Raw genomic sequence first — 25790 nt, forward strand, 5'->3', positions numbered from 1 at the left:
GATTTTTAATTGGACAATGTAATAATACAAAGTTGTTACCTAAATACATGATTCAGTCCCACGTAAAGAGCATAAATAATTAAAAATATTTTGCTATTTTGGGACTTAAAAAAAACCGGTTTCGAGCACTGCCTATTTTATAAGAATTAGTATTTTTACATAACTTTAGAACCGTTAAGGAAGACGGACAGCAAATTTGATAACTTCACTCCAGAATCCTTACGCTCAGCATCAGCAGCTACGTGGCAAGGTGGCAGCTACCTACTGTTTGGCCCTCGCCGATAATACTTAACAAAAAATACTTATATAGCTTTATAGTGAGACATGTGACGCTGACTGTACCTGCGAAATACACTTGCCAATTGCTAATCTGTAGCAGAGTCTGTAGCCAGTACACGTATAACAAATTGTACTCAACCATTACAATTTACAAACTGAATCCGTTTACCTGGACAACACAGATGTCAATAAAATTAATTGAAATCTAGATTTGTTTTATTTATACATATTTACTTAATTTTAATTATTGAGACAATAAAAACCTATAGTTGGTCAAACCAATTTGTCAGTCAATAAGAACCAGTAAAACTATACTCATCCTTTTCTTTTGGGTGCTAGTACAAGTGTAAGACAAAGATAGTATGATTCTCTGTCTATGATTAAAATGAGACGTCCTTTGACAAACTATATTATACATATTTTTTCTCTCTCTCTCATTGAGAATTAAGAGCAAGTTTAAATAAAAGCGAACTAAGTAAACATTAACACTAAAAATTAAAAAAAAACTACTATTTTTGCACTCAGTTCAGTGTAAGGCCGTAAGGCCTCAGTGGGCGCTCGAAGCGAAGCGTTCGGCGGGGCGTGCAGCGTGGCGTCGGGCAACACAAGTGATTTTAGCACCGAGCACTGAAGCCGCTCCTATACGTTGCAAAAAAAAATCCTATACGTTGCATGCCCAACTCAAGCGTCCACTCAAACCTTAAGCCAAGCGAAAGAGAAGAGTCGTGGAATGTATTGAGCCCTATACATTCCACGACTCTTCTCTTTCCACACAGACTCTAAACTCTTTTATCACTTTTATGTCCTCTTCCTGCGCCGAATGGTTTTGTTTAGAAAACTACACGCTAGATGTCGCTATTCGTTATTGTTAAAATCTTAAGAACCAAAGCCAAAGTTTAGTAGTACAATACGGACTCAAAACATTAGCTGTCAGTGTCAGGTGATTGTCAAAACTCAAAAGGCTCATTTCGCGGAAGTCCCCCTTTCATTGCGTCACACGAAATGTGAAAACAAAATAATTATTCAAATAGTTGAGCGTGTAAATTCAGTGACACGACGCATTTATTCTTCAAATACTAAATATGTCTTCGTTTGTAAATCACAGAAACGAGGCGTCGGTGAGCGTTGACCAGACGAGCTCTAAAGAAACTGTTACTTACTACAGAATAACAGTTAAAGTTGGCCCTGTGCACTGGAACGTGTTGCATCGCTACAATGACTTTGTAGAGCTCCACGACAAGCTCGTCTCGAACCATGGAGTGGCCAAGGAGTTATTGCCCCCAAAGAAAGTTATACGGAATAAAACACCAAAGTTTGTAGAACAAAGAAGGGAGGCGTTGGACGTGTACTTGAAGAATGTTTTCAACTATCTGAAGCTGTCCATGCCGTACGAATTCGCCCACTTTCTGAACATGCATTTGTATGATATATTTTTCCTACTGCAGGATTTGGCGAAGACTTTGTTTTTAGAAGGAGACAAGTTGTTAGAGAATGAGAAGTCACATAAATTCACTCCAATGGAGGTTTGTTTATTTATGTATTATTTTTATGAATTGTCAGAGCTTTTAGTTAGGTCTCTCACCTCTGGGAAAGTACCTTTAACTAAAAGGTTTTTAAGTAGGTGTAGGTAATAGTAGGTATTGTAGGTTATAAAGATATACGCAAATGACTCAATGTTATTAGTCATTTGGTCTACAGTCCAGCTACCTAGTGTTTGAAAAAGATAAGAAATATCTGTTCATTACCTTACCATTGTATTGTCCTTATTTATCAGATTAAATTGACCTTATTTATTTTGTATTTAATACAGGGACCGTTACCGGTATAACTAAAAATCAAAATATCTCATACCTTTCACAATATTTGTTTGCTATTATAGAATAGTATTTAGGTAAGCATAATGATTGATCACATTAACTAAATTAAGTGCATAAATATACATAAACAACCGTGATACCGAAATTGACCATAATATCTTTCATTGTTATAATATAACACTACTTACGTTTGAAATTATGTTGAGAATCACCAGTAACCATGCACTACCTCATACTATATTAATTCAATAATTGTTCCAGTTGCATGCAATAAGTGAGCGTTTAAAAATGGCCTGCCCACCAACCGAGAAACAGGACCAGATGTATGACTTCAGCCACATCCTGGACTACTGCTCGCAGCTCCGGGCCCTGAACATCGAAGGCAGCTACGAGAAACTTGGCTCCAGCACCATAGTCCCTAATGAGCTGCAGTTTGACTTGATACCATTCAAGTCTCTGCAGGAATTAACAATACTTGGAGTTCCTATGGGATGTATTCAGAGTGTTGGTGAGTTTACACTTTTGAATTAAATGTTGAATATCTCTGGAGGTTAAATAAATAGATTACAAGCTGCTATAAAACCCCTCTTTCTACTTTGAATGCTCCAATGGTATCCTGTATTAGTCCTCTTTAGAATAATATGTATTGACTTCTAGGCTGGTTCAATGTATTTTTAAATATTATGCTTCTATTAGTTGCCTTTCTTTTGGGATAGGTACTATTAAAGACTCTTTAAGATTGAGTTTAAGAGAACTTTGTATGATATATGTATTAATTTACATAAGTATAATAATCAATGCAAATAAATTACATAATACAATTGGCATTTTACATTGTGAAAGTACTGAATAGTCTCAGCAGAGCATATTTCAAAAATATTTTTATCAGAAGCCTGATTTCTTACACTTTAGTAATTTGGTGAAATAACCTAACTAGCCGGGTCCATACAGAGCGAGCATACGTGCCTCAGCCGAGGCGGCGCGCGCCAGGCACGTCTACACTGGACGTTTACTGCGCGGGAAAATTGCCTCGCGCGTATGCTCGCTCTGTGTGGACCCGGCTATTGAAAATGTACTGCTTACACTCTACCAATGTTTTCTAAATTTTGATTCCCACAGGTTCTCTTCGGGACACTCTAATCAGCCTGTCAGTGCTAGTAGCAAGCGTGGTGTCCATGAATGAGTTCCTGCTAGTGGACATACTACATAAAGACCCCTCCAGCATAGCTGACACTGTGGTATGTCTAATAATAAAATTATATGTATTATTATTTGTATTTCAGATTAATCTGACTAATGACATAAGCATGTGTGTTATTAAATAATGATAATGGGGCACGCGTCCATGAGTCCATTTATCAAAGACTAGGCTCATCTAAATAGGTCATGTGGGGACGCAGATTACCTTATCAGAGTGTTGTGGTTGGCCTGGATATAGTTACTCTACGAGTATATTGGTCTATCTATGCTATAAAGATGTTAACAATATAAGTGAGGTGAATAATTACCCTATATTCAGCTAAATCGAGTACTAATTGCAAAACTGGTAGTGAATAAGTGAATAAATGTGATTTAAAATCACGATAGGTATTTAAGCTAAATACTTTGAATAAACTTTTGGCAATTACAGTTGGCTGTTAAACTTGCTATCGGCACGAAAAAAGAATAGGTTACTAATTTCAAAATCTTGCTGTTGTTGAATGATTTGTTATTGTGTTCGTAACTTCAACCCGTACACCAGGGATGTTGCGGATGCAGATTTTTTGACATTCGCGGATGCGGATGCGGATGCGGATATTTAAAGCCTCACATCCGCGGATGCGGATGCGAATGTCAAGATTTGGTACTTAAAAAACGTCAAAAATTACATTTTTTGCATTTTTTATTTAATAAAAACGAAAAATTTAGTATTTGAGCAAGAATATAGGTGCGTTTTATTTAATAAACAGTAACTTGGCCGACTTTTCGGGATCTAGACGATTTCGTTATATATAATGACGAAATTACCTAGCACTTACGCCGCCGGCGCCGCCGCTAATACGTTCCTGTTACCGACTTGGTCAACATCCGCATCATGCGGATGCTCCGCATCGATTTTATGCGGATGCGGATGCTCCGCATCGATTTTATGCGGATGCGAATGCGGATGTTGAAAATAATGCGGATGCGGATGCGAATATCCGCAACATCCCTGCCGTACACCTATACTATATCTACATCTGAATATTGTGGTCGGTCTTGTTAGTTACTCTACGTAGTCACAAAATTGTACCTAGGTACAATAAGACTATTGTGTAGGCGTAAAGCGATTAACAGCTTAGATGTATTGGATTGTAGTGCTACTCTTTTATTCACGTGTTTAAGCACGCGCTCGCTTACATATTTATCAATATCATCAGCCTGTATGTATACGTGCACTTATCATAGACGTTCTCTCGCCAACATGAGGGATACTTATTTATATATACAACTTGGGTCCACTCTGTGCTTTACTCTGTGCTGTGCAAGATTTACTTGATAAAGCTACATAATTACAGAACAAACCAATGAAGTCGGTGACGATGATAGGTAGCCGGACATTGACGTATAATATCTAAGGACGGGCACTAAAAATGGTACTAGTTCAGCGGTGTTACTCATGAATTCCAGCCAAAGACAGCACTTAACGCAACTAGTTGCGACCAATAGCGCGCGTAATGCGAACTCGTCAACCAATCGCTCGCGTGATGCGAACTCATCAACCAATCGCGCTGTAGCGGTTTCACACCGCTGTACTGGCCCCTGCCCTGTCATGCCTCATTATTATTGCCCGTAAAACCAGTCCCTAGATATTTATGTCAATGTAGCCGGATAACTCACTTACAAACGTTTGTTTCACGGATCGAGAGACGTCAGCCGGATCCGGTCGTCGCATGAGGGGACCCTAATACTGCAATTTTGTCATCTAATTTAAAACTAATAATAAATCTTGTGTACTCTGCACTATGTGTAGATTCTGTAGATGTTTTGCATTCATATAGGTACCTAGTTATGGGTTGCACTTGCACGTGTATTTTTGCGTTTATAGCCGCAGATTAAGACATTCCGACTAGTTAATACTAATACTTTATCCGTGACGATAATTGCGACCATAGGTCAATTTTGATAGTCTATTTATTGGTCAGTCAATAATATTATGTAAATATGAAGGGCCCACTATTTCTTGTTGTTTTGTTCCGTCTGTCAAGGGAAAAAGTCGCACTGTTTTCGAATTCAATAGTTTGTCAGAAGAAATGCTGCGACACGTTCTACTAACATGCTTCCTTAGTAGAAGATAGGCTCATAACGAAAAGGGATTTTACCACAAAATGAAAAATATATTGCGTTTAGTAACAAAGAAGTTGATCAATCCACACGTAATCAGGCGTGGCTCACTCCGCGATTTCGTCGCTTTGCTACAGGTAGCTAAAAGTACATCCGTTCGGCCCCAATTTTGGGGTTTGCCATGGCGCTGTCGCCACCTAGCGGCCATAGCTGTGCTGATCGTCACAGACGCGTTTTGTTAGAGAGTGTCTTCTGTACATAGTACTATTATTTATTCTGTGACGTAATACAACTTTATATATTTAACAGAAATGGAAGAAGCTGTCAGTAGTGAACTTCGCAAGCAACAACATAAAGGACATGGACTGGGCGATCAAACTCGTCCCAAAACTGCAGCATCTCAGTTTATCCTCCAACAAGCTCTCCGAGCTGTGCGACGTATCCTGCCTCCACGAGCTCAGGGTCCTCAACCTATCCATGAACAACTTCCAACTCTGCGAGAGCTGGCACTCCAAAATAGGTAACGTAGTCAAATTAGATCTCTCACAGAACAAAGTGGAATCACTTCAAGGATTCTCGAGGCTGTACTCCTTGGAAAGCTTGGATTTAAGCTGTAACTGCGTCACAGATGTCGAAGAGGTTCAGCATATCTGTAAACTACCGGTTTTAGAATATCTATGGCTCACCGCAAACCCTGTAGCTTCAACAGTAGATTATAGAGTTAAAGTTTTGGAGCAGTTTAATGCGAGGATGGAGGAGATATGTTTAGATAATGAAAGGGCGTCAGGTAAAGAGCTGGATACAGCCAGGGTGCTGCAGGCCTTGAGGGTAGTGAAAGAGGGCAAGACTCCTAGCTTTCTGCAAAATAATAACACTACCCATTGTTTTAATAGGAGTTGACAGTTAGGTTTGTAAATATAAGAATTTGATGTGTAAATGAGGGTTTCCGCGATCGAGATTTTCACTAGATGGCAGCACCGTAACGAGAGGTCTTTTTGACAGCTGCTGTCAAAATCCACCAATAAAAAATAACATGGTTAAACATGATTGGTGGATTATGATGACAGCTAGACCTCTCGCCACGGTGCTGTCATCTGGTGAAAAATTCGATCGCGGAAATCCTCATTGGAATCATTTTTGATGGATAAGAGGTAGCTATTAAGTTAGCCGGTTAGTTATTATTTGGACATTTGTTTTATAAATACTATTAATTGTCTTTCGAAATTGTTGTGAAGTCTTGCAGAGCTTGTTAAAAATATTTTTTTTAGATATAGGTAATTTGATAAATAATATTATTTTGGACTTACAACACCAGAATTTTAAAGGCGTGGTTTTTGTAACTGGACCGTGTTATTCCTGTTTTATTTTTTCTTATCTAATAGTATATAATTACGTCACCTTTACCCTGACGCTAAATCGGTGTAAAATTATAATCTCGTTAATGTGTGTGATAATAAATAATTAATCATAATATTATGCATATAGTGCTTGAGCACTGATATATCTGATGTAATAGCGAGTATGTTAGATCAATACGATAATATTATTGTGACCTTGTCAAAGTTTGCTTTAAAATTTAAATCATAGCAAAGAGAATTGATTGTAACTCAATCAATGTATCTTTGATCATAGGCAAACGAATACTAAGACATTTGAAATTTTAAAGACGCAAATTAGATCAATAAAGCAAAGCAGATGACGCTGGACAGTGGCATAATGTACGGGGTACAGTCAGTATCGAATACACAGCGAAGGCCAAAGTGGTCAAATATATCGTAACCTGCCTTTGTTTCTATAGAAATACGACCCTGTATCGATATACCGATATAGTTGGCCACTCTAGCCGTCCCTATCTATTTGACGCTGACTGTACATTATGTGGTAAATACGTTCTCAAGCGCCTACAGCCAGGCAAAAAAGAGTAGAAATTAAAAAGTGGCAACACTGTAGTGTCGTCCCTTTCAAATCAATTTATATAAGAGAAATTTTTAATTTCTACTCTTTTTTGCTAGGCTGTATGTGTGAAAATTTAGTTACCCGTTATATAATAGCATTTCGCTGCCCCAATATTACAGGGTTCTATGTTTCACTTTTATCGAACTGAAATTTGAACATTGTCATAGTGACATTAAGTCGAATTTCAACTATCTTGAAAATGTAACATTGCCATTAGGTGTCAAATTTTCAAAATGTGGCAAGTACTAGGCTATATACGTCTAAGTATTCCTTCTTCTATGATCGTAATATAAATTTAAGCATATAAATGTAAGCATCCTTAATTTCTATATTATAAAAATTGGTCACAAGCAAAGATTCTTTGACTGTATAAAATCTGACTGACTGCAAAATCCGATTAAATATGGTGCCTTCGAGTTTGACAGCTAAGAAAGATGGTGCTATACGCAATGACCTTTTATTTATGTAGACGTGTGACGTTCATAGCTGACAAAACAAAAATTTGATCCAACGATTTTGACAACTTGACAGGGTGGCGTCACCCATACGACTAACTAAATATAGGTTCCGTAACCAATATTTAATGGCTCACGATCGTGCGCCTGGTACCATATCTACCTCAATTTACTTACATCTATGGCTATACGACACATATATTGTGTTGGAAGTGAATTGTCAAACGTCAACTTTTGACTACCAGAGTTACTGCTTAATGTACGGAGCCGTACAGCGCCATCTAGAGTCGCTGTCATTTTTTAAGCACTAACTTGTTTTACGCGGTTATCAACTTATCATACTGATGCGAATTTGCACATCGCTCCGGTGTATGAGCGTTACATCGCTATACACGTGTATAGCGATGTATATAGTATAGCTATACACGTGTATAGCGATGTGTACGAATCCGCATCCAACATAAAGACCGCTTTAGACAACACATCTAAGACAATCAATGAATATTTGGCCACAGGTGAATGCGACTAATGCCATACAAGGGTAAATTTTTATTGCCACTTTAAAAATGGGCTATATTGCATAAGGATATAATTATAATCATTTGATATGTAAAAATGTACGTTGCTAAGTGTAGTACACTATAGCCCTTGTTTAGTTCGTAAGACAAGGGTCAAATGTTGCCTTATTAGGTTGATAAAAGTGGACCTATTGTATTCCGTAAAACTCTGAAAATATAATAGTAACACTATGAAACTATAGACTTATAAATAATGTAAGTAAAAGAGCCCATGGACTGTCATTTTGTATGGATTACCATGGCAATACAGATATACAATGATTCTATGTATATGTATTTGTATCTTAACCTCCTAAGGCCCAGCCTTACAAATGAAAAACTTGAACCTAAGTTGTTAGAAATACAGTTGATTTTGTTAATAATTAATTGTTTCGCTTATAATCAAAACAAATGTAAGTAACTTTGTTCCAATTGTATATGATTAGTGATGTACCGTCTATTGATTTGGCCGACTAGCCGACTAATCGGCGCTCAGATGGCCGATTAGTCGGCCGACTAGGCGGCTAGTCGGCCGATTCATTAGTTTCGTCTAAGTATGTCGCTGAAAAATGAAATTAAAAAAATCCTAAAGCTATATTTCATATGACAATCGGACAAGAAAGCGACCAAGCGGTCAATAATTTGAACACAAGTTATCGTAAGCACCCTAAATAGGCATTTGGGTAATATAGGTGAAAAGCTTATGGTAAATGGCTTATGGCTGTTTATTTCTTTTTGTCCTGTTTTCCTGTCACTTATAAAGTGCCGACTAATCGGCCATTTTTGCCGACTAATCGCCGACTACAAACGAGGCCGGACAATCATCTTTCCCGACTAGTCGGCGACTAGTCGGTACATCCCTATATATGATTTAAATTTCATCGAACTGAATAAATACTATAGCTGGGATCGTGACGTGAGGTCAAAATAATGTAAACAAAAACACCACGTACTTGGTCATTCGGCCAATGAGGACATTTTCTATAGAATTATATAATTGCTCAAAGGCCCGAGTGGTTCTCTCGTGGTTCATGGTTCAATCCTTTTAAAATAACAACAGATTATAATCCTGTTCGAGATTTTTCGAAATAAGCTTTAAAACACTTTCACAGTAGCAATAAAGAATTAAAGATATGTACACACTTTTTTATAAACTGATTTGTACAGTACCTAGTCCTTGCGTTTTGTGGTGCTAGCAGAAAAGTATTTTTTTTAACTGACAAATCTCATAATGACATACAATTCTTGTGTTACTTGTGTTAGACTTGACATTTTTGTACAGTCGCCCACACTGTTAACTGTACATCGGTGGACCTTATGCCTTTTGTAATAAGGTCCACTGATGTATAGTCAGGGGTGTTGCTGTGTGTACCTATAACTATATTGACCGATAAAATAAGCACTGACATTTTCAATACCAATTTATAGATAAAAATTAGAGATGCAACGGATAGTTGTTTGGCCGGATACCGGATACCGGATATTCGGCCTGACCATCGGCCGAATATCCGGTATCCGGCCGCCGAATATTCGGCCAGCGGAACTATACCTACATTTCGGTTTTTTAGGTGCGCATTCTGCAGGTTTGACCTGTTTCCTAGGGAACGTTCGCGCGGACACATTTCTAGGTTCGAAATGAGTGCGTGTGCAAGTCAGTGGAATGTTTAAATTGTTTAAAAATATCACCGTGTATGTTCCTTAAATCCAATTTGTTTACTCCAAAATCAAGAAATGTTATTATCCGGTATCCGGCCGGATAGTCAGTCAATATCCGGTATCCGGCCGGATAGTAAAATAATGGCCGGATAGACCGGATACCGGATAGTAACCGAATATCCGGTGCATCTCTAATAAAAATAAACTCTTATTTCAAAAATCACTTATTGACTTCAATCATACTATGCTCTTTATTTATTTTTCGTCTTAAGTTAGGTTATTTATAATATGAATATAAAAGTAAAATATAAAAACACTTACAAAACGATAAAAAATACGTAATATAATCACATTATAAAAAACCTAACCTAGGGTGCCGCTAGCAGCGGGGCAAGGCCCAAGCTACTAATCATACTTATTATTTATGAAAGTTGATAAATATTATATTACAAATCTACAGTGTGTGCTTTCGGAACTAGAGATTATTTATATGGCAACAATTTTGCCTCCCAAACACGCTATCACTTAGTAATTTTTTGGCGAGGTGTTTTTTTATTTAACAATGTATCATGTAGACATTTTTGCGAACCGATTCACTAGCTAGGATTTAGATACTTCTATTAAAATAAATAAGTGTTCCATAAACCAGTTTTTGTACGGGACACTAAAAAGAGATGTGGTAACTATACAATGGAATGTTTGTACAAGCTTAGGTACTCGTAACAAGAAACTTGCATCAAGGTAAAAAGAAACTTGCTGCATGTGGGAATAAAGTTTTTTTTTACGCGCACGAATCTAAAAGGATTACCATTCTAAGTAGTAATAAGCAAATACGTATTCATTTATAAGTATTATACTTGTGATTAAACCGTGCATTGTATTGTATATAGAGGAATGATATATTTTATTAAGAATTGATTAATTTATTATTAAAGTTATTTTAATGTTGTCTTGAATTTTAATTTCGTGTTGCCACCTTTTTAAGTTTAGACACCTTAATATAAGTGTATATTCTCTATTTTTTTAAAGAAGTGTATACGATTTTAATAGGTCGGCAATGTGCATTTGACACCCCTGTAGCTACATGGGTAGGTAGAATTGAAACACCGAAAATAGGTAATTATTTATTATAGATACAAACTCAGTGTAATATAGACACTAAAATAGTAATGCAGGAATAGGAAGATACAAAAAGCAGTAAGTCACCTTTGTATCAATGTCAACAAGTGATTATCATTAGCGCTGTATGGGTCAGATACTCATATTCACAAAATAACAAAGTTATCATTATCAAACATCTTGGGTACGGTACGGTACGGTGACAGATGTTAATTATCTCCATACAATTTAATTCAAAACCCTTAAAACTCAAATTTGAAAAATACGCTAGAATTTTTCGTTGATTGGAGTATAGTGATCCAAAAGGCTCGAGCCCTGTTAGCTCTTTTTTTAGGGCTCGCCTCATCTCTTGACGCCTAAAAGGCTAAAAGCCTATTTTACTAATGAAATAAAAAAGGCTTTTAATAGCCTTTTAGGTGTCAAGAAATGAGGCGAGCCCTAAAAAAAGGCTCACCGGCAAAGAATATACTCACAGGGCTCGAGTCTTTTGGATCACTATTGGAGTATGAAGTTTAAGAAGCAATTTCATATTGTTATACTAAAAACGAGTTAGACCAAGAAAAATCTGCAGCCATTTTGATAGCCCACGCAGTGCAAGTGTTATTTTAAACGTCAAACTTCTATGAAATTATGACGTATAAATAACACTTGCACTGCGTGGGCTATCAAAGTCGCTGCAGACTTTTCTTGGTCTAACTTCTATAAATACGATCTCATTTTTCAATGTAAGTATTCCCAGAATGTGTCACTGGCAACACTATTTTGACAGTTGCCTTGTGAAGGGGACCCCACAAACTTAACTTCAAAGTGTCAATGCCCTTATTGCTATTAAAATTAGGTGTATTTTTGTTTAAACCACACTACAATTTATTTTGTAGGTAGTCAATGTTTTGACTGATAAATAAATGCAAACATGCGAGCCGTTTTAATAATATTAAAAATACCGATTACGATAACATTTTCCTAGTAATAAAAGCGTTCCCTTTCCTCATTAGGTTGTGGTTGGTTGACGTATTCAGTTGTATTTGTACCATCATGATGGTACGTTGTGTTTTATTATTGTCGGCATTGGTAGCGTTTTGCCAAGCTATTGTGCCGGGACCAAAATATATCCCTACAAAAGGAGAAATATGGCCTAAGCCTCAATATGAGAAAAAGAATAAAGCGGTATATTTAGTTGACAAGGATAAATTGGAATTTAAGGTAAGTTACATTTAAACTAACAAAATTAACAGTTAACTTTGCATTTCCACGTTAAAACGGTCAAATATTTTAAACGTCCGCTTGCTCATAATGTAGGTAACAATAAGTACCTACAAATACCTAGTTATTTCCCCTCTTTTTGTTCAACCACGGTTCGACTTTCAGTTTTATTGTTGTGCTTATCGATTTTTATTCTGTAGGTAAGAATATAGCGACGGTTGGACTTTAGTAAATTTGAATTATGGTAGGTAGGTACTTTTTTGGTACCTATTTTTTTTAAATATAAATTTGAATCGTTAAATTCTATAAATTGACTTTATAGTCAAAAATTAATTATACAAATTTATTTATTTTATTTAATATATTTATTTCGGATAACAAGATCCATACATTTTACATTACATATATAAATACCTAATACAATAAATTAAATTAAATTAAATAAAACTAATTCTTAAAGTACTTAACTAAATTTGCCCAACAGCACCTCTATGGTCCATGTGCATAGAGTTCCATTTGCGCACTATTGGACACTGTAAATTGTCTATAACAGTGTTCAGAAGGCTGCTGGGGCTGTCCCTAACACGGCGCATCAGGGAGGCCACTCTCTTGCGCATTATGGCTTACAAATGATAAACAGTTTTCATCTGCATGAATGTTTATTGTTAACAGGTAACAAAAAAGTCGTGTCAAATTTTAACGGACGCTATTCAGCGAGCTAAGAAAAGCTTACACAAACTGTCTAAAATCGCAAAGCGTAACTACAACAAGCAGAGTGTGGATCTGAGCTCGCCAACTTTGGACACGATCGACGTGGAGTTGACTCAGCCATGCGAGGCCTACCCTTATCATGGAATGGACGAAAGTTGTAAGTGTAGAAATATACACGGTGGCTAAAGCTGAGCAACATTTACTATGGGACCAACCCCGAAATCGCGTAAAAAAAAGTACCTACCCTCCCATAGAAATTAGACCAGCCAAAATGTATGTAACAGCCAATTTTTTTTGCGATTTCGTGGTTGGTCCCATAATAAAAGTTGTTCAGTATAATCCCAAAACCTTCCTGGCAGCGGGAATTCAGTTTTTTTTACCCATCCTGTATACCTGTATTTTTTTACCCATACATCCGCGACGCGCAAAATTCGTGACGTCGGTGTAGGCACAAATTAGTAGGTACTTATTGTTAATGACAAAGTGTATAGTCTGACAATTACGTACCTGCCTAATAAAATAAACCACGATAAAATGGTGTATTTCCATGCACACGCCCCACGTGACTGCCGCCATACTAAACTAAAAATCTAATTAGATTCCAAAAAAAGTAAGACAATGTTGCCGCTTTTTACTAGCGCGTCTTGTATTTATGTAAAAATAATTAAATAAAAGTACTTTTTTAGATCGTAGGAGTAAAATTACCAATAAATAAATTATCTTAGCGTGTTTATTTATAAAAATAAATTTACTATTATACAAAAAAAAATATTGCAGTGGCAACATTGTCTTACTTTTTTTGGAACCTAATTACGACTCGGAGTTTACTTGAGGTGGAGACAAATGAATGAATTATTCGCCTATTCCCATCTGTGCCCATGGCGCGGTAGAGATTGGGAATGGGTGCGCCGCGCTAAGCATCTAGCGTAGGCAATGAGGGTGCGAAGGGTAAGCGAGGCTCCTTTCCTTGTTATTCTACCTTAAACTACCTTCAATTCATTGGAAATCGTTGCATAGCTACTGCTATGATTAAATGCTTGTTCCCTACTTTTACTCTCTTCTTTTCAGACAATCTCACGGTATCAGACACGGCGAGTTTGACCGGCCACTCAATATGGGGCGTCTTGCACGGGCTCGAGAGCTTTATACACCTGGTCTATCAGTCGGATGATTATGAGGTTAGTCCGTCTATCTTTAAAATTATGGGTAATTTTGTCTCAATCAGCTGAAACTGATCACATTTTCTAGGACGACAGTTTTTAAACTAACTATTAACCAAATAATTTTTTTAGACTCTCCTAATACAAGGGACTAAGATTCATGACTACCCGCGTCACCCCCACCGCGGGTTACTACTGGACACTTCTCGCCATTACCTGCGAGTGAGCAAACTGCTCATTACGCTGGACGCCATGGCGATGAATAAACTTAACGTGTTCCATTGGCACATCGTGGACGACCACTCGTTCCCGTATCAGAGCGAAAAGTTTCCTGAGTTAAGGTGAGAAATATAGGAACAATATGGTACCCAGTACGATCACCATCACGTGGTCACCACACGGGATTGTTATGCCATTTAGGATTCTTGCTAAATTGGAAATTTTATAGCGTAAGTATTAAACAACCAATTTAGCTAGGATCCTAAATGGCGGAACAAACGCGGAGCGTGATGGTACAATACATAGGTACTAACTACTGCTTGAAAGCTCTGGTCGAAAATTTTGTTTATGATCACTAGGTAAGGTACGATTAGATACATTCAGCAAAACTATAGTAAGTTTTTCTTATATAGTGAAAAAGGAGCCTATCATCGGTCAATGGTCTACACGAAAGCAGATATCAAGAAGATCGTAGAATATGCGAGAAACCGGGGGATCAGAGTAATACCTGAGATAGATGTTCCAGGTAAGGTATTTTTGTATGTTAGAGTAATTCAGCATTGGCAACGAGTGACTAGGTAAAGTTGCTCCACCAATAAATAATTTATGTTTTTATTTTTACCAGGCCATGTCCGCTCCTGGGGCGAGGCATACCCGCAGTTCCTCACGCCCTGCTACACAGGCAAGAAAGTGACCTCTCTGGGGCCCCTCGACCCGACCAACGAGCAGACGTACAAGTTTCTGGGGCAACTTCTGGGGGAGGTTCGGGAGTGGTTCCCGGATGGGTACCTGCATTTGGGGGGAGATGAGGTCGATTCTAAGTGCTGGTAAGTACTTAATTTTAATTGTCATCGAGAGATAACGCGTCATGCCTCACTAGCTCGTGTTCAAAATCAAGCCCCATTTGCTAGACGTCCCTGTAGTAAATTATCCCTTTCTTTTTCGGTCTCATTCGCAAAACGTTTCATCTTTAAGGCGTTTCTTTTATTTTTGCCAAATTTATATATTGTGAACTTTTTTGCCACTTTTGTGTTATACCTACTCAGAATCACCAGCTCTTTCGATCCTAATGGGATAAAAAATGTCCCAGAGTTTTTTTCCTATTGTGTTACCATTTCCCCATATACTTTGTATGGCGGTACCAAAAAGGTCACTTTGAAAAATGTATGGAAATTTTAGGACACTTTTTTCTCCTATAAGGATGATAAGGGCTCGGGATCCTGACTAGAAATAACACAAAAATGGCAAAAAAGGCCACAATATATAAAAATAGCAAATAATAAAAGAAACACTCTTTAACCTTTCGTGTCCATGTAGGCTGCTAATAAATAAATATCCTGCTAATATCCTGGCTTAACACTTTCGCAACCAGGCAAAATTTCAAACAATACCCCAGAAACCGACAGTACTCGCTAGTCGGGCAACGACGTGCAACTCAATGCCGCACGCCGCGAACCCGCTAGTCGGGCAAGCGGCGGACGCTCAGGGCTGTGCCAAGTAACTTTCGTATAAGTACGTGGATAAAATTAAATCTGCTGTCTCATCTGTTTAGGCTCCCCGTTTTGTTCTTCTCCTAATTCTAACTCCTATTGATACATACCCGTGTATGCAATTTCACGTAACCAACTAATAAGAATTTTTATTTTGTAATCGCATTAGGTAAAGTAAATAAAAATACAAAGTGAAGTAATAAAATATAATAATCAACTGTACCAACTTTTCGACCACATAATAATCAGAAGACTTACAATTTTTTCTGTTAGTGGCAGTGGCAGCCCTGAGGTAGTGAAGATGCAATGCTTGCCCGCCTGTCGGGCACTTCGGCGTCGCGTGTAGGTTTATAGCTCTTGCCCGACTAGCGGGTATGCCGGCATCTGAGTAAAGTTTACGAGTGCCCGAGAGTCGGGTACGCGGTGTCGAATGTGTTAAAACATCATTCGTGCTATATACTTAGAGCAAATAAAATGTGTCCTGTATCAGAAAGGTTAAAAGTTCCTGTCGTAAAACATCCCGGACATTTCAGAAATAAGAAGAGTTTTAGCACGGGACATTTTTTGAATGAGGCTTTTTGCTGACGTGACCTACCCTAAACTTCAAAACGACCGAGTTGTTTGTGCCTTTCGAAGCGATTTCGGCAACGCAACTTCATAAGACTGGCAGTAGCTGGCCTATGACTCCAGCATTATGCTGCTCATTTTTTCTTATTCGTCCAGGATATCAAATCCGTCACTGTTACGCTACATGATGCGGCACAACATGTCGTCCTGGACCAAGCTCCACAGCTTGTTCATGGAACGGGCCACGCCTCTCGTCGGGAACAGGAAGATCATCGTCTGGGAGGCAAGTTCGTCAAGTACCTACTTAGTTAGAGTCTTCCTCTCTTCCTTTCCTAGACTATTTCGACTTTCGGAAATAGAATTCTCCTCCCGTTCGTAAAGCTCTCGTGTTACTGAAGTAGCTACAAACATAGCTGCATATAAGGCTTAACAGAACTCCATCTACTATGAACATCACTTTAGGCATTTTTTTACCATGTTCTAGGTAACTAATACTGAGCTGACATTCACCATTAATTCCTAAAAAATATGGGTACGATTTCTATTATCTAGAATTAACTCTCCTAACCGTGCCAATACTTGTTGGCTTTGACCGCGCTTTGACCTAGTCAGTATGTTGAAGTACGAGTCAGATACTAAGTAGTTTAGATGGCCTTCATTGCAATGATTGATTTATGGGTGTGTATTAGCCAACGTGCAATCGTTAACGCTCCGTAGCGAACGAAATGCAACTGTCACTGTCGCACGTCGCACTATTATGGAAGAGTGATAGAGAGAGATGACTACGATACGCTACGCAGTGTTAACGATTGGCACGTTGGTTACGCGCCATGATATGACTGCAACTCTTATTAATTTCAGGAGGTGTTTGACGAGAAAGTGCCCCTATCAAATGACACGGTGGTACAAATCTGGCTGTCTGCATGGGCATCTAAAATTAACGAGGTAAATATTTCCTGACATTCCATGATATAATACAACTGGAACCCGGGTTTGTCCGTCTTTGTAGGTACCTACTATATATTTTGACTTATTCATAATTAATACACTCAATTTTTCTACCGCATCTAGTACAACGAGTATCCTACTTTCCCGCCTTAATGTGCGTATTTTATTTTACTCAGGTACTGGAAGCGGGTAAAAAAGCCCTATTCTCCTCAGAGTGGTACCTCTCCATGCTGGGCAACGGAGGTGACTGGGAGAAGTTCTACAAGTTCGACCCTCGGCTGAACGTCAGCGACAGAGCATTAGTTCACAACATGATCGGGGGGGAGGCTTGCATGTGGGGGGAGTACGTTGACAGCACTAACTTTATACCGAGGTCAGTATTCAGTACTTCTCAAGTAAATTCTTTATTGCTAGGTTATTCTCCTTGAAGTGGTATCTTTTGGTACAAATGTCGGTATTATGCCGCTTTTAGTTTCTCTACGACGAACTTTGACATGGATACATCATAATATTCATAATTAAAAATAAAAAGAGATGTAGACTGTCTACACGTAATAGATTATGTCTGTATCTTTAGGTATTTAAATAAAAGTAAACAAAATCTACCCTCAAATGGCTCCTTAAGCCAGCTGAGGGTAGATGAAAACATTACATGATCAAATAAGGTTAAAGCCAGGTCGTTCAGTGACTGATCCAGGCGGTTTCGTATTTGGTTGGTTAACCAATAAATGTTATAAATACCCGAAAATGTACAAATTGTTTGTTTACTTTTATTTAAATACCTAAAGATACAGACTATAGTTAGTACTTGTTTATGAAGAAGAAAAGTAATCTGGCGGCCTAGCCAAGGTGACAATAGCTTGCGCTTCGCCTTCGAATCGCTTTGTGTCTCTTCCATATTAGTGCGACAGTGACAGTTTGCGTTTCGTTGGCCACGGAGCGTTAGCGATTGGCATGTTGTCTACGGGGCCTGTGGGCCTACCGCGAACCACGTTCGACGTGTTGCCACCCTGTCACACTTACCTACGAATTTACAAGTGGGACAGAGAGGCAAAACGTCGAAAGTGGTTCGCGGATAACTTTCAACTTATTGGACAGGGTATGGCCACGAACCTGCGGCATCGCCGAGCGACTCTGGTCTGAGGCGTCGCGCGACGACATTCAAACTGAAGAGCCAACGGAATGGGCTAGCGACTTTAGCGACGGAGGCAGGATAGCAGAGACCATGGACCATGTTCGTCGTCGTATGGAAGAGCAGGCGTGCCGTATGCTTCGCCGTGGTGTGCCGGCTGAGCCGCCGAACGGGCCCGGGTTTTGTGTCGTGTGACCACTTAATAGTAGATCGTTTGTATAAATATATAATTTATTAATAATTTAATTATTTTATCAACCCTTTGAACGCCTAGAACCCTTACATGCCAAGGACACTTAAAGTGTTGTGGCATGCACTGTCAAATCTTCATGCTTTCATTTGGGGTTTATGTTTGCTTGCTTGTATCAATGATGTACAGTGATCGGAATAGGCAGAGTATATTTACCTACACTTGGTAGAACAAAGTCATGAAGTGGAGACTTCCTTGCGATAACATTTTTTTCCGGGATTTCCCGGATTTAAAAAATCAGTAAATTAAATAAAATCTCATAATGTATCCCCAATGTACGTAAAATTAAATAGTAACCACAACACTACAAGTTTGTACTAGTTTACGAGTGATAATAATATTATCACATTTATATTATAACATTATTGTATTTATATTATTTCAAACTTGTCCGTCTCTTTTACGCCAATACTAGACATGTGCGCCGCGCCGCCGCGCCGCCGCCGCCGACGATTTTTCCACGCCGCCGCCGCCGATAAATTTGACCGGCGTATAATCGGCGTGGGAAATGTTGATACCTATCGTGTCTTATTTAGAGATGGGTAGGGGTGAGTAAATACTGAGTATTTACTCGGTATTTACTCAAAGCACCCGATAAATACCCGTATTTACTCATTTAGGTGGGTAAAAACGATTACTTATAAAATATTCAAAAAGTGAGATTTAAGAACAAAATTGTCTTTAATTGAAGAGTGCTAACGTGTATTAACAATATCTATAAAATAAAAAGCATATAGGACGCTTAATTTAGGAAAAAACGGTAATTATTAGTGAGAGGCAAATTGTGATAATGCATAGTTAACAATTTTGTTTTAAATGAGAAGGTATTTACATTAAAAATATGGTACTTAAATTCTATCGATGTTCTACATAACTGCATGTCGCGTAAAAATGCGTGTTTACGCGGCACTTACGACCTTTTATTAAGGGTTTTTAAAAAAAAACTCAAAATGGCTGAACCAATAATGTTCAAAATATTGTTTTTTGTACTCCGTTGTATACGGCTAATCTCCCGATATGTTTTCATATTTTTTCTGAACTTTGGTTCTAAACTTATAGAGAGATAAACATTATTTTGGCCTTTCGAAACGGTTTTTTTCCAAAAAATTTCAATTTATCCAAAAAAGTTCTTAGAAACATTCCAATTATTTTTAAATACCCATTTAATGATGTGCAATACGTTGGTGGTTTCTGAATCTTTTTTTGTGACAATTAGTTACATGTATGGAGTGCCCCTCTTAAAAATACATTTCTTACAATTTTGAGTACTTAATCCAGTAGCGGCTTACAAAATACACCTATATTTCAAATTTATATGCCCCTTTCAGCACTCTAAATAGTTTATACCCACCAATTTGGGTATAAACGAGTAAATACGGGTATATTGAGTAAATACTGAGTATTTACTCGGTATTTACCCTTGAGTATTTACTCACTACCCATCTCTAGTCTTATTCCATGTTGCGTAGTGAATAGATAGTGTCAGAGGTATAATTTAAAGATCCTTTCCTTATGCTTTTTCGGTTATTATTTGCCGGTTAACCAAATTAGCATCATTTTTGTCGTTGCGGTGTTAGCTGTGATAACGATTTAGTCTAGTTTCTGGATCTCAGGTTATTATTTGATATTTTTTTCGCACAGCTTTTTTGTAGAACGTAAATGAAATTGTATATTATGTGATAAATAAATATGATTTATTTATTTATTACATAATATACAATTTCATTTAAAATTACACAGGATCAATTCTTAGTCATTTTATGGTGATTATCAGCTTCTTTTACTTAACAATATATATTTCACTGATTTAAACTTTCACGATTATTGAACATTATCAAACTACACAACGGGACTTAATCGCGTATTTAAGTTTTAAGATTTACCTCCGACGTTTCGAGGACGGCGTTGTCCCCGTGGTCTCGAAGAACGAGACGGTGTACACTCCTTTATCCAAAGTTGCAGGGAGCCTAAGGTCACCGAAGGACGTTATTCCGTTCCAGTCACCTGGCGTTTATAAAATAGATTGCAGTTGTGGTAGTTCCTATATCGGAGAAACTAAGCGCACCATAGCAGAAAGAGCTAAGGAACATATCGCAGCTGTCAAAAATCGTCAGGTGAACAAGTCTGCCGTGGCTGAGCATTTGCTGGAGTCAGGACCAAACCACTGGATTGAGCTGCATAACCCTAAAATCCTTTCCACGGATCGCCATTTCTACAGTAGAAAAGTGCGGGAAGCCATTGAAATCAAAAAACATTGCAATTTTAATCGGGAAGAGGGTTTTAAGATCTCATCCACATGGAATCCAGTCATTAGTAAATGTAAGCGGAAACGAATATCGACAGTTGATAAATCGAATATCGTTAGTGTGTTGTGTGTCGACAAACTAGTGCGCAAAACGTTCAAATTGATAAACAAGACCAAGTGCGGGTAGTTCGAAAAACTCGCGCGGCTAGAAGATGTTGATGTCAACTTGAGCCAGTCTTCTCCGAGACCACGGGGACAACGCCGTCCTCGAAACGTCGGAGGTAAAACTTAAAACTTAAATACGCGATTAAGTCCCGTTGTGTACTTTGATAATATATATTTCAATCAAAATTATAAAAATCAGTTTAAAGCTCCGCAATAAGCTATACTTAAACAATTATACCTACTTATAGGAACTTAAATCACCAACTATCATCACTAAGCTAGCAGTAAAGAAAACAAAGTAGACCTTAGTATTCCATAAAACGGGACACTTCAAAGACATTCTGTTGAGCGAATCTACCTGCCAGAGACGTTTTCTTTGGAAAACGATGACATCTTTAATCTAACATTACATTTCTGTTAAACTTCAGTTCAGACAAATGTAAAGTATGTAGGTAGTTCATCATTATTTCGTAACAAATCCTAGGTGAGGCGACAGCGGCTGGGAAAAGTCAATATACATAGATTTAAGACTTAACTTATAATTTTTTTTTTGTGTTCTATTTGAATTCCGCTTACAAAGTAAGTAAAAATACTGCCTAAAATGTAGCGTTTTAAAGTATCCTTTTTATTTTAATATTTAAACAGACCGTTGGTAACCGTTAGGTTGGTATTGGTAATAAATGGTTGCCAAGTGTCATGAAGGGCTATAATTTTCGGCAATCATTTAGAAAACACACATAATAAGTTTTGGATGGCCTAGTAAATACTCAGAAGGCTTTAATATAGAGTTTCTACAGCCACGTTCTCATGCAGTATCAAAAATTAAGCCACGCCGATTTCACGCCGATCACGCCGCCGCCGCCGGTCAAAAAATCATCGGACGCCGCCGCCGATGATTTTGCCATCGGCGCACATCTCTAGCCAATACCAGCTGTGTTTAAGTGAAAGAGATAGAAATAACAGTATTACTATCTACTATGTTAATTGTACTTTCCATTGTTATCGTCTAAAAGACAAAGCAGATGTCGTTATCACTTATCGCTGTTACCTGCAACCCTTTTTATGCATTAAATAGAAAGTTGACATCAGTTTCTTACTATCCCTTGTCGAGTACGTATGGAAGTGTAGATACTGTGTTTTTTGGATATTTGACATTTGCTTGTTTACTGGAATTTCGCCTGCTATACTTGATTACACACGGCCTGAACTCGGACACCGATTTTGCTTTGATTGGATTTGGCGATTACTGGATACTGAAAACACCACGGATACTGCAAAACTACCAAGTTTCAAGGTAAGATAATGTATTTATTATTTAACATTTTTATCTTTTTCATTGTGTGTATAATCGAAAGTAAGAATAAAGGCTGAAATATATGGTCACGAACTATGACTATTGACTTGGGTCACTTGCCTATGTTCATAATTTGGCCGTGTAATGTATTAAACCTACATACATCATACTTACCGTACTGTACCTACATAAATAGACACGTGTAAGCTAAGTAACTAATGGAAATCAAGTGCGGGTAGTTCCAAAAACTCGTATAGCTAGAAAATGTTGACACAACTCCCTACCCGTATGCCTCTGACCACGGACATAATGTGACATCCGAAACCTTGGGCCAAATATTAAATATAAGTGTTACGCGATTAAGTCCCGTTTTCATTTAATAATAGGTATGTGTGAAAATGGTGTTAGTTTAAATCAATATAATAATTTTGTATTTGTAGATTGAGTTGCAATGTTATTTATATTTAGACTTAATAAAATAATAATAACTTTGTACATAAAGAGAGTTTATTAAAAATAAATATAGAAGAATCCGTTTATATATTGGTTGTTTCATTTTATGCCTATTTATTGTATTGAAGCAGTTGGATTGTTTTTTGTACTATTCAGAACAATATTAATTATTCGGTAAGTTCCCGGGACATTAGTCCCGCAAAAAAATTTTGTCGTAAGGAAGTCTCCAGTTTTTATCTATGTTCTACCAAGTGTAGGTAAATATACTCTGCCTATTCCGATCACTGATGATGTAACAAGAGCGGGCAGAATTGGAGAGCAGGGACTATAGCCACGAAGGTGCCTAGATCATGGACTACGTCCAGGTTTTGTTTTGTGTGATCACTAAACTAGTAGTAAATCATTCGTAGGTATAAATATTTAATTAACAATTTAATTTGTGTAAGGGTGGATTCCGTGGGTTATTTTATCAACCAGATGAAAGCCAACAAAAAGTCCACAATTAAGTTTTCCTATTTTAAGACTTAAACCAAAAGGCACCTACTCTTTGCCAAATCAAGGTCTTATATTTTAAAGACTAGTAATAAAACCAAAATGTGTCAACATTAATTTATTAATGACTCGCACAAAAGTATGCAATACATATACAATGGTAATAAATTTCTAAAACTAAACAATGCATGTGATGCTACGAAATGATCCTTAACAAGTGTTCAACTTAACTAATATATGTAATAAATTTATTTCTAAACTCATTTCTTTAAATAACCGACATTATAAAAAATACCAACATTCATTCATAATACCGGAGGCAGTCTTACATTTTCAATGCATACCATACACACTTATTGCCTTAATTTTAAAGTTAATTTTAGGAGATTTATACGGGCGTCAGAAATCATGTTAAAGCTAACAAAAGGGTAATAAAGGTCAATAACACATAGTCTTACATTTTACAACTAAAGATACAATAACACAGTAAAAACTGTAAAAAACGAGAAAACTCAAGCCATTTTTACAAATGCATACCTAAGGGTGGTATTCCATCTGTCTAATATCTTGGTCCAATGTCATTGCGTCTCACTCTTTCATTAAGCAAAACGTGAGACAAAATACACGTTGGACAAAGAAATTGGACAGGTGGAATACCACCCTAAAACAATCAGTGGCGAGTTCATTCGGATTGGAGCGATTCATTCAGAAACACTATTCTTTACTGAGTTCTGGCCGTTCTGCTACAATTTAACGAAACTTACAAAATTTCGTTTATAATCTAGAGTTTGTGCGGAAAGAGAAGAGTCGTGGAATGTATGGGGCCCAATACATTCCACGACTCTTCTCTTTCCGAACAGACTATAGACTGGGGAGCTACCGTCAACATAGAAAGCCGAAAATCGTCTATCTGCATCCTTGTCACTCTAACAGAGAAGAGACGAACGAAAGATCGACCGAAAAACCGCCTAACCAATGGAAAGTGGCCTTTAGAACAATGTGGGAAGTATAAACTTTGAAAATTTCAATTTGTATTTTTAAATAGGACCTTACCTCTGTTAGCTTAAGACTGATTTTGAAACCCGCAAATTTCCATTATCGTACATCAAAGCCTCCATACAAAGTGAGAGGTAAACGCTACAATATCGCACCCTCGTTACAGGGTCCGACGGCTACCTTGAGTAACTTGTCTAGTATTCACAAAAGTAATTACAATAAAATGACCAATTGGGCCGCATTCCCTATAAGTCGTAACTAACGTATATATTTACGACGACAGCGACATAGTGGGAACGCGGCCTTAGGCTTTTAAAGGAAAAAATATTATAGTCTTGAAATACAGCCACTTGCACCATTCCACTAACCCGGGGTTAACCGGTTAAATCTGGAGTTACTATGGTTACAAGTACAAATTGACACTGGGTTAACGGTTTAACCGCTTAACTCTATTACTTGGGCCAAACTATTCAAATGTTTTGACGATATCTCGAAATATTGCCCGTTTTCGATCTGGCAAGTTTCGTAACATCACAAATCTGAAATCGGAAATATTTATCGACATATCAAAAAACATCCCGAATGCCGCTTCTACTACCTGTTACTGTTATTGGACAACACAAAATTTAGTCGCAGCTTTTTATTTTCGATATAAAAAAAATGAAAACCTTTGTCTAAAAAACTGACAAATTATAGCTGCGACATGAAATGCATAAGAAATACTTACATTTGTATACTTATATCTAAATATCTTTAATTACTCTTTGTAATTCACGTTTCCTTACAAAATTAAGTTTGAAACTATACTAAACTCAATTACTACTTTGGGGACTTGATAACTATTTTGAGTTACAAGATACGGAAAATAATATAAAATGTTATAACGCAAAGTAAAAACATTCCGAAACATTCGTCAAAAGCTTAGCAGTAAATTACTGGCGCGTTCCGTGCCTCTAACAAGTCATTAAAACGTAAGGGCTGATTTAGACGGCGTGCAAACTCGCATGCGATTTTAGTTACATTGCGGACTGTTGGTTACGTCCAATTCAACCGACCGCAAAAAAACCGCAATGTAATGAAACTCGCATGCGAGTTCTCGCATCGTCTAAATGAGCCGTAAAACGTACGGACATACTTTTGTTTAAAGTTTAACTTTTGTTTAGACATACGTGTTAATTGTGATATTTTAAACTGGAGTTATAAATGCATCGCGTCTTATTTTATCCATTTTTTATAACAATAATTATTGACTGGATGCAGTCATGCCATTTTCGCTATAGTCATTTTTATATATTCATTAAAATAAGTCATATCTCTCTGACT

At 37.5% G+C, this 25790-nt stretch overlaps 2 protein-coding genes across 2 annotated transcripts; both read left to right on the forward strand.

Moving 5' to 3' along the window:
- Nucleotides 1-1242: 1242 nt before the first annotated feature.
- On the forward strand, nucleotides 1243-6332 carry LOC134789807 (nischarin). The gene is made up of 4 exons (XM_063760460.1): nucleotides 1243-1802; nucleotides 2358-2604; nucleotides 3216-3334; nucleotides 5709-6332. The coding sequence occupies exons 1-4, from the start codon at nucleotides 1362-1364 to the stop codon at nucleotides 6297-6299; spliced, it is 1398 nt and encodes a 465-aa protein (XP_063616530.1). The 5' UTR covers nucleotides 1243-1361; the 3' UTR covers nucleotides 6300-6332.
- Nucleotides 6333-12024: 5692 nt separating this feature from the next.
- Nucleotides 12025-18813, forward strand: LOC134789817 (beta-hexosaminidase subunit alpha-like). Its single transcript, XM_063760470.1, has 10 exons — nucleotides 12025-12345; nucleotides 13018-13213; nucleotides 14125-14234; nucleotides 14349-14557; nucleotides 14849-14961; nucleotides 15061-15262; nucleotides 16649-16775; nucleotides 17354-17437; nucleotides 17617-17813; nucleotides 18539-18813. Exons 1-10 carry the CDS (start codon nucleotides 12178-12180, stop codon nucleotides 18765-18767), a joined length of 1635 nt encoding a protein of 544 aa, XP_063616540.1. The 5' UTR covers nucleotides 12025-12177; the 3' UTR covers nucleotides 18768-18813.
- Nucleotides 18814-25790: the final 6977 nt, after the last annotated feature.

Source organism: Cydia splendana, chromosome 1, assembly GCF_910591565.1.
Source record: "Cydia splendana chromosome 1, ilCydSple1.2, whole genome shotgun sequence".
Classification (NCBI taxonomy): domain Eukaryota; kingdom Metazoa; phylum Arthropoda; class Insecta; order Lepidoptera; family Tortricidae; genus Cydia; species Cydia splendana.

Excerpts from the sequence above, each read along its gene's own strand:
- LOC134789807 (XM_063760460.1), top strand. The coding sequence starts at position 1,362 with ATGTCTTCGTTTGTAAATCACAGAAACGAGGCGTCGGTGAGCGTTGAC. Across the intron at positions 1,803-2,357 it reads ATAAATTCACTCCAATGGAG|TTGCATGCAATAAGTGAGCG; the intron begins GTTTGTTTATTT and ends TAATTGTTCCAG. Across the intron at positions 2,605-3,215 it reads GGGATGTATTCAGAGTGTTG|GTTCTCTTCGGGACACTCTA; the intron begins GTGAGTTTACAC and ends TGATTCCCACAG.
- LOC134789817 (XM_063760470.1), top strand. The coding sequence starts at position 12,178 with ATGATGGTACGTTGTGTTTTATTATTGTCGGCATTGGTAGCGTTTTGC. Across the intron at positions 13,214-14,124 it reads TCATGGAATGGACGAAAGTT|ACAATCTCACGGTATCAGAC; the intron begins GTAAGTGTAGAA and ends TCTTCTTTTCAG. Across the intron at positions 14,558-14,848 it reads GAAAAGTTTCCTGAGTTAAG|TGAAAAAGGAGCCTATCATC; the intron begins GTGAGAAATATA and ends TTTCTTATATAG.